Raw genomic sequence first — 9,122 nt, 5'->3', positions numbered from 1 at the left:
GGTTTAATTTCATAATACTTTGAAGGGAACTTACAGTAATAATAATGATAGTGATGATAAGCATCAGATTAAAAAAAAAAGGGGTTGATTCTAGGCAAATATCAGTCATAAAAATAGTTCCGTATTTATCCAATGATTTCTGATTTTCAGAAATTACCAATCTTGATGTTTCAGTGGTTTAAAAAATAATCTGAGTGAATCATAAAAGAAACTGGAAAATCGGTGAATAAAGTTTTTATGGGTTTGACCAGTTGTCGGTCATCTGGACCTCAAAATAAAACATACTAAACTAATTCGAAAATAGGTTTTTGTATGGAAAGTTTGAGTGGGATCCGTAATGCATTTTTTCCTTTTGTGATACCTCACAATAGCTTGTCAGTTTAGCACAGGAAAACTTAAATTAGCATCAATATCGACATGCCGTTCACAAAATTTTTCAAAAACAAGTCCGTCAGTGGTAAAACAAAGTGTGAATTTCATCAAGAAAAAAATTGATCACATCTGAACATGAATATTTAAAAGAAAAAAAAAAACAGAAATAAATAAATTCCATTTCCTTTACCTGTTTCACAATAAAACAAAAAAACGTAGGGGGTAGTGCCGTCAGTGCACCTCATGCGGTGCACTGTAGGCATGACTTAAGGTTCTTTGCAGCGTGCCTTCGGACCCTAGCTACAACTCCCTTTCGTTCCTTTTACTGTACCTCCTTTCATATTCTCTTTCTTCCATCTTACTTTCCACCCTCTCCTAGCAATTGCTTCATGTTGCAACTGCTTTGAGGTTTGCCTCCTGTTACACCTTTCAAACCTTTGACTGTCAGTTTCCATGTAAGCAATGAATGGACTCATAGGTCCCATTGTTAGGCGTTTGGTTTAAATTTTCAGTTCAATTCAGTGCAATAATTAAAAAAAAAAAATTCCATTTTTTCGGGTTGCAGGGTCCACCGCGCATCATCAGCGAAAGGGAACAGTGGGGGAACCAGGGTGAAACCGTGTTGGTGGAATGTATAGTGGCTGCTGCTCCTGCGCCCTCACTCTCCGTCACTTGGACCCACCATGGAAAATTGGTGGATTTGGGTAAGTCTCTCTCTCTCTCTCTCTCTCTCTCTCTCTCTTTTCTCTCTGACCCACCATAGAAAATTGGTGGATTTAGGTGTCTGCATCTTTTAATGACTCTCTCTCTCTCTCTCTCTCTCTCTCTCTCTCTCTCCTCCTCCTCCTCCTCCTCCTCCTCCTCCTCTCAGTACTCGGCGTGTAACATAGCTAGATTTAAGGAGGCTTAAGTCTTTAGAACAGAAATGTGGTCTGGGACCGTCAAAAATCTGACTTAAAATCACTATATCTTTATTCCTATACAAGTGCGACCAAGTTAATTTTAAGCTTTGACAAAAGTCCACTTCTGCTCCCGTGGATTTCGACGTAAGAGATACTATTTTATCTTTAAGAATTCTCATTGCAAAAAAAATAGTGTATTTTGAAATCACATCTCCGGCTTCCACTGACTTAAGCTTATTGAGGCAGTGATTATGTTTGCCTCTTCAATTTGCCTTATTGTCTATATCAGTTAACATTTTGCATATACATCTGGAAAAATGGTTCCTTCCTCAGCATCTAATAATAAGCAATATAAATTAACTTTACATTTTTACTTTCCATTCATTTGAACTTCTCTTCCCTACACAATGAGAACATCGAGATGTTCTTTACATTCTCTATTACTCTAATCTTTTGAAAACTTTATCCCCTGATACTAATAATATTCGCAGACGAATCACGCTTCGAGGAGGTACAAGATGTCACGGCGAAGGGCGTCCGGCACACGCTGGTCATCAGAGACGCGAAAGCGACCGATTTCGGACCGTACAAATGCTCCGTCCACAACGAGTACGGTACAGACTTATCCGAGATCCTGCTGACGAAGAGGAGTGAGTACGAAGTTAGCGGTTCTTTTTCAGCAGATGATGTTGCTGTGGTGTCAGTCTAAGTTGTATTACGTGACAAACAATTCCACATTATCAGTTGTAGCGAAGATAAAACTCAGTGTGCTATGGGTTGTTAATCTTCGATGCAACTAAAATGTGTAACATTTTACCCAGGGCAGTTAAGGCATCCTCTGATTATCCATATATTTAAGCGAAGGAGCGAATTCATTCCTGCTTGTTGCCGATATCTCCTGAATCTCTATTCATATTTAATGCAAATGTCCTCAAAGGTGCTTATTAGATTGTGTGGATTTGCAATTACTAGCCAAACCTTAAAGGAGATAATCCTATTTTGTATCAATTCCTGTAGATCAAATTTGACCAATAATTTGTCTTCAGTTTCATTTAGACATAAATGAAATCGTGCAAGTAATACATTAAGGATTTGGGAAATTTATAAGAGATGTGCATATTGTTCGCAATAGATTCTAAGATCGAAAATATTCAGAATTTTGACTAGATCTAGACGTTGCGCTGATATAAATTCTCTCTCTCTCTCTCCACAGAAACTCTCCCTCTGCTGTTACTGGTCTGTGGAGTAACGGGAGGCGTGATGTTGGTCCTCGTTGTTGCCATGATGGTGATCATGTGCGCCAAAAAGAACGCGTCCAGGCATAAGGGTAAGTCATGCAGATTTTTCCCATTTTCCTGATCCTTATAACCTCTCTAGAGGCAAATTTAGAATCTCTTCCTTTGGGGTCTAATTCCATTCTTCTTCCTTTCCTGCTTTTTTTTTTATATATCTAAGCTATTTTCTTTTGGTACGGGGGCATCAAGCACCAACGAAAATTCTATCTCTTCCCTCGATATCAGACCCCACTCTTTTGTTCCTCACCTGTTGTTTCTATGTTGGTATCTAAACAATCTGCTTTTGCTTCGAAGGCTTCAAGCATCAAGGCCAGCAAGCAGAGGGATACTGTACCCTCTGTCATGTTATTCATGTGAAACCTTCGACCTGTTTCAGCGGCGCCTACCAAAGTTTTCCAAAAATTAGTACCTTGGTACTAGATGTCTTTAAAAAATGATATAGTAGCCCATCCACGGTGCTTAGGCTGTGTTCCATTGTTAATGATTTTCATATACAATCACTTTATTTTGATGTATGTGGCCTATCAGTAATAACAAAAATGGCATGACCAGAAATGGAAGGAGTCACTGAAACTTTGCCCATCTTTCATCTAGCAGTAGATCTCTAGGAAATTTTGTCTTGTCAGTCTGTTTCAAAATATATTTTGTAGTAGTGTCATTCAGTATAACACTAAAGAAAATGAACAGTGTACGTTAGCATGAAAGGAATCGGTTTCATGAAATGAACAATGAAAACTTTCATTTAAGTGAATATTAGATCATTTTTTTTCATTTCGTTTCATTAATCTTGTATTTTCCCCCCACAGGGGGAAAGCCTTATGGCCTGCCCGAAAAGACGGTGAGCCTGCAGGCGAATGATCAGAACTCATCGGGGAATGAATCCGATCTGAAGGTAAGCATTGGAACCTTAAAACCAGAAATGTATTCATAATTTTATGATGTGCCTCGCTTTCGGTCTTCACAGTTCCGGAAGTTATTTATTCTGAACTGTTGAGATGTGGGAAGGTCTCCCTAAAGATGTAGTACAACTGAACCTTGAAGGTTCAAGCCAAGAAGGAATAGATAATACCCTAAAACAATTCTCCTTGTACTTATGATCATTTATTAACATTTTTATTTATTTAATAATTCGCTCAATTATCTTTGTTTTCTTATGACTGCTCTTTTGCATGTCGGATTTTCCACTGTAATTTTCAAATGAACACCATATTCTTTGGAAACTTGAATTTCAAGTCTCTGGCCCTTTGGGCCTGATATGTATGTAGAAGGTTCATTTTCAGACTAATAATAATAATAATAATAAATAATAATAATAATAATAATAATAATAATAATAATAATAATAATAATAATAACGAAGTCGAGTTATCGAAAGTGAAGTATAATATTTGATAGTTGACAACGATATTGTTTATAATACGAAACTCATTTTCCAGACTAACCTATTCCTCATAAATTACCTTATTTCCTTGCAAAGTCTCTCAGGCGGCACTTGCTTTTCCTGAACGAAAGAGAAAGGCTCCATTGCGTATGCCCAGACGTTTGTAATAAAAAATAAATAAATAAATAAAAATTTTTAAAAAGTTGCACAATCTAAACAAAAAAAATCCTCTAGCAAAACAAAACTACGCAAAATAAATGTTTTGCTGTTTTGCATAAAGCCCAATATGCAATCTAAATAACATGAAAATTATTAAATAGCGTAACATTAGTGTAAAATCAACGTGAAAAATGTCATGAGTTCCATTAAAAGAAAATAGTATAACTCCAGAGTTACTTCAATAAGCAGAAGCACTCCTAAAAATGACAGGGGCACAAGGATCGATGCAAATCACTCAAAAACCACGAGAAACAGGCAGACAGTTGTTTGTAATCAAAGCAACACGTAATCACAGTGATGTCTGGGAGCAAATACGACAATATTTTAAGTTACCAGCGAAGCTCAGGTTAAATCCTGGGAGAGCGACGTAGAAAATTTATTTGTGCTGTTGGCCGCTGGAAAGATTGACTGACTAATAGAGGCATCTATATTTGAGCTTATTCAGTGGAGCACATTTTGCTCCAGAACAGGACAAATGGTGACTGGATAGCTATCGTACGGAAGCAAGGCTATTTATGGCTATTTAAGATGAAAGGGTTCGTATTAAATCGGTAGATAGATAGTAGAAGTTTGTTAGAACATCCATAATTCTCTAAGAAGCAGATTAGTGGAAAGAAAAATAACGGTGAATTGGTAATTCAAAAGATCGAAAATTTACTTCGCTTTCTAAAGGGTAATGTTTTTTTGTTATAATTTAAGGTACCCTAGTTTTCCATTTTTGTAACCCCTCTATTGAATCTTCCTTATCAATTCCAATGTTTTTTTTAATATACCTGAAAATTAAATTAATATTAAGCCTTACAACACGATCCTGTCTAAATCCTCCTCTAAAAAAAAGTATAAAAGCGGGAAACTTATAAATCTGTGATTGCTACCTAATCGTGTATTTAAATCACTGCGCGTAGGTGGAAGTAGTACTCATTTGTGACTTCATGGATTCCCTCCAGGTGGAGTTCGACCGACGGACGGGATCTTCGATGAGCAACAAGGAAGGAGAGCTTGACGAGGGCTGGGGAGAACACGAGGGGGAGGCACTCCCTTCGACGCCCCAGTACCTGACCTCCGCCAACCCGTACATCTACCCAGACACTTTCACGGCTGTTCCTGTAAAAATGGTCAGTGTAATTTTCTTCTTAATTGTAAAAAGAAAAAACAAACAAACAAAGTACTCAAATCACCAGGCCTATGAAAACCAAATTTGGGAATATGATTTAACTAAGGAGCTAAGATTAGCTTTCGAGATTTTACCTATCTACTTGACTTCTCTCTCTCTCTCTCTCTCTCTCTCTCTCTCTCTCTCTCTCTTCCCCTCTCTGACTCTCTCTCTCTCTCTCTCTCTCTCTCTCTCTCTCTCTCTCTCTCTTTGTGTAAATGTACACCTGTCATGTAACAGCGCATTTATCGATACACCAGCGTGTAAATAACACGACATTTTAACGTCTGACTTCCAGAACGGACACATCAGCCCCACCAGAGGTCTAAGCTGCGACAACCACCACGCCAGCCCCTCCCCCGTCCAGCACCACACCCCGTCCCCTACCAGAGGCTTCCTGGCGGACTCCAGCGCCTTCGGGAACATCGGCAGCGGCTCCGGCGTCGAATCTTGCCAGCACTTCAGCGACGCCTTCTACCCGAGGTACGGCGATTACGAGAGGAGGAGCTCCCCGCAAGACGCTCACGACGGCGCCTTCGGCATCCTGCCCGGCTTCACGAGTGCCCTCGGGGATTACGGCTTCAACGGCAGGAGCAGCGGCGGCGCCTGCGGGACACTCCCGCTCACACTGCAGACTTCTCCGAGGAGCAACGGCGTCGCCCTCAGCGGAAGCTCGACGTTCTCCTCGACGGTGCCAAGGCTGGGCATCCCGGTCAATCCCGCCCAGTACATCACCTCGCCGAAGACTCAGATGCTGCAGGGCACTTTGGCCACGCACGTCTGAGGAGCCCACGTTTCGTTCCCTAGGACGTCCCGCTAAGAGGCGTTTGAATTCTTACTTAAATACGCAGCGAAAGATTTGCGGTAATACACTTAAGCTTTGATTACTCTGCTTCATCATCTTAGAACTTTTAAAAAGAAATCAGATGAACTGATTTATAAAATCGTAAAACTTGACCGGAAGACTCGAAGACACTTCGGAGACATTTTTCTCTGGAAGCATGACAGTAGCACTGACCAAATTCGTACATAGATATCATCTGCTGTCAAAAACCGATAATTGTGATGTTAAAGTGTTATGTTCTAAGTGGATTCCAAAGATTAGTGTAATGCAACATGAAATGTTATCTGGCTACATCGGCAACGCCTCATTCAAGGATATTGATATTTATAATCCCCTCCCAACCCCCTCCTCGATCCCCCAAATTGAAATGATGGAAAAATTGATTTTAAAAAGGTGACTTTGATTGACTAAGGAAGAGGTATAGTATCTTGCGTACAAATGTTCTTTTACAAATGCGTTTGTCTGTTAGTGAGACGAGTAAGAAGGACTTTTCGTGACAAATTTGGTGAAACGCTCACGGACATACGTCCAATACCAAAGAGAAATCGTAAACGGATGTATTGTGACATGATCATTTTTTCATTAATTCATAAATCTTTACACAGACGTTCAAAGGATTTTTATATATTTTTATCGCATTTCGAAAAACGAATTCCATTTGTTTTGCTGATTCTTCTGCATATGGAACGGCTCGTGTCCTTGGACTTGAGGGATACACGAATTCCTTCTTAAAAGTTTGCGCGGAACTGTGTTGCAGAGAGAGACCACCTTATACTACCCTGATTTTTACGACGGAAAATGAAGAAGAATTAACAAAACCAAGGGTCCCATTTTTCCAATCAAGAACGCGGCTTACTTTCAGTTCCCCCGCCATTTTCATCGTTTGAATAAGCATCTTTAACAGCGATTCTTCAAGAAATTTAATAAGAAATACAGAAATTCTAATGTGTTTTTCGTTAGGAAGCAACATGGACGTTATTTTCATTAAGGTAAAGTGATCACACTTGACCTCCCAAAAGTGTCGACAAAGAAATTGGTGATTGTGTCATTCGGAATTTCAGGTCCTGTTTGTCAGACCTGAAACAGTATGGTCACAGTTTTGGTTCAACATTTTAATAATCGAGGGTGCCCATGGTCCCTGTGCAGTTGAATACACACCATGTGCAATTGAATATACGCCATGTACAGTTGAATACACATCCAGTGTATTTGAATACACATAACGTGCAGTTGAAAACACATCCAGTGCATTTTGAATACACACCATGTGCTGTTAAATACAAACCCAGTGCATTAGAATAAACACCATGTGCAGTTAAATCAAACCCTGTGCATTTGAATACACACCATGTGCAATTGAATACTCACCGTATGCAATTGAAAACTCACCCTGTGCAATTGAATGCACAACCTGTATAATCGCATACATACCCTATGCAACTGAAAACACACGTGCAATTAAATACAAATCCTGTGCAATTGAACACATACCGACCAGTGAAGAGATCTATGTAGGAAAGAGCGTATTGCGTTTACTGCCATGTACATAGTGTGTATGTATTTACGAACGGTGCATGCAATTTTTTATTTCATATCACTTACTGTATGTAATGTTTATAACATATCGCTGTACATATCAAAGTATTTGTATCCTATTTCCTTGTACATAACGCTTAAAAATGCCAAATATATTTTACGTATATACTGATGAATTTTACTTGTAACTAGCGTAGTCTCTCTCTCTCTCTCTCTCTCTCTCTCTCTCTCTCTCTCTCTCTCTCTCTCTCTCTCTCTCTCTCTCTCTCTTCAAAACTTACTTCCATCGACTATGACCTTACTTCCTAAACCCAATGAAGTAAGAAGTGTGATGAGAAAATAAGAAGTTGATAAGGAAAAATAGAAAAGATTTGAGGTGCAGTTGCTAGACCAAACAGAAGGGAAGATCTTGCGCAGGTTCACAGAAGGCTGGAAGATGTGGTCAAGAAGGTGAAAGAAAGGAAAAGAATGCGTTCGAAAAAAAAAAAAAACTTTCTTCTGAAAAGGTGTTAAGGCACGGCCAACTATAGAGACCTCTATAGGTGGCCAAGGCCTGTCCACACCACGGGACCTGCCCGTCGGGCACTTCCAGCTGTTTATATTTTCTCTCGCTTTTGAAGCAGTGTTACCAGACAATAGCATCGTTCAGGCTCCGTACTCGGTCGGTAAGTATAGTGGAACGGGTTATGGGCACGGTGTTTGCCCGTCAGGCAGTGCCCATCCCAATAGGTCTTCGCTCCTGTAAACGAAGGTTAAATGATGAGCTGTTGAAGTGGACATCTGAAAGTGCCTTTCATTGAGAAGAGGAAAACTAGGCCTAAGATGAAGTTGAACAGCGAATGAAGTCCCCACTCTAAGGAAAGCTGAGTTTTTTCCTGTGATTCTTTGAAGAAGACGAAGATGGGGAAGGAAAACGAGGAACACAATGCGGACGTGTTTTGAAATAGAGAGGGAATGTAATGTCCTATGAGAGGATGATGGAGTGTTTATGTCATAAAAGCGAAAACTGATTGGCTCTCTTTTAAGTCTAGTTCCTCCTCTCAATTCCCACACATTTTAGATGCATTCCCCAAGATGGAAATCCCCGTAGGGGGATAGGGCTGTTAGTGCACCTCGTGCGGTACACTGTAGGCAGTACGTAAGGTTCTTTGCAGCGTCCCTTTGACCCCTAGCTATAACTCCTTTCATTCCTTTTACTGTACCTCCGTTCATATTCTTTCTTCCATCTTACTTTCCACCCTCTCCTAACATTGTTTCATAGTGCAACTGCGAGGTTTTCCTCTTGTCACACCTTTAAGCATTTTCGCTTACTCAGGGAGTAACCCTATAAACTACTTTGTTGTTCTTGTTTGGAGAATCCTATAAAGATTTGAAAAAGGTGTTTCGCGTTGAGGTAAAACTACAGGAATTATAGGATAGG

The 9,122-nt window shown here is 39.8% G+C and overlaps 1 protein-coding gene across 2 annotated transcripts in view; it reads left to right on the top strand.

Annotated features, from left to right (window-relative positions):
- Positions 1-7,870, top strand: part of LOC135218433 (irregular chiasm C-roughest protein-like) — a 44,345-nt gene extending 36,475 nt beyond the window's left edge. For both annotated transcript variants that reach the window (XM_064254756.1, XM_064254747.1), the window contains exons 8-13: positions 938-1,076; positions 1,766-1,924; positions 2,488-2,601; positions 3,376-3,461; positions 5,117-5,284; positions 5,621-7,870. In XM_064254756.1, coding sequence (XP_064110826.1) covers positions 938-1,076; positions 1,766-1,924; positions 2,488-2,601; positions 3,376-3,461; positions 5,117-5,284; positions 5,621-6,106 — 1,152 coding nt within the window. In that variant the 3' untranslated portion in view covers positions 6,107-7,870. The remainder of the gene's footprint in view (positions 1-937; positions 1,077-1,765; positions 1,925-2,487; positions 2,602-3,375; positions 3,462-5,116; positions 5,285-5,620) is intronic.
- Positions 7,871-9,122: the final 1,252 nt, after the last annotated feature.

The sequence above is a fragment of the Macrobrachium nipponense genome, chromosome 19 (genome assembly GCF_015104395.2).
Source record: "Macrobrachium nipponense isolate FS-2020 chromosome 19, ASM1510439v2, whole genome shotgun sequence".
In the NCBI taxonomy this organism is placed as follows: Eukaryota; Metazoa; Arthropoda; class Malacostraca; order Decapoda; family Palaemonidae; genus Macrobrachium; species Macrobrachium nipponense.
This window is presented reverse-complemented; position numbering and strand designations above follow the sequence as displayed.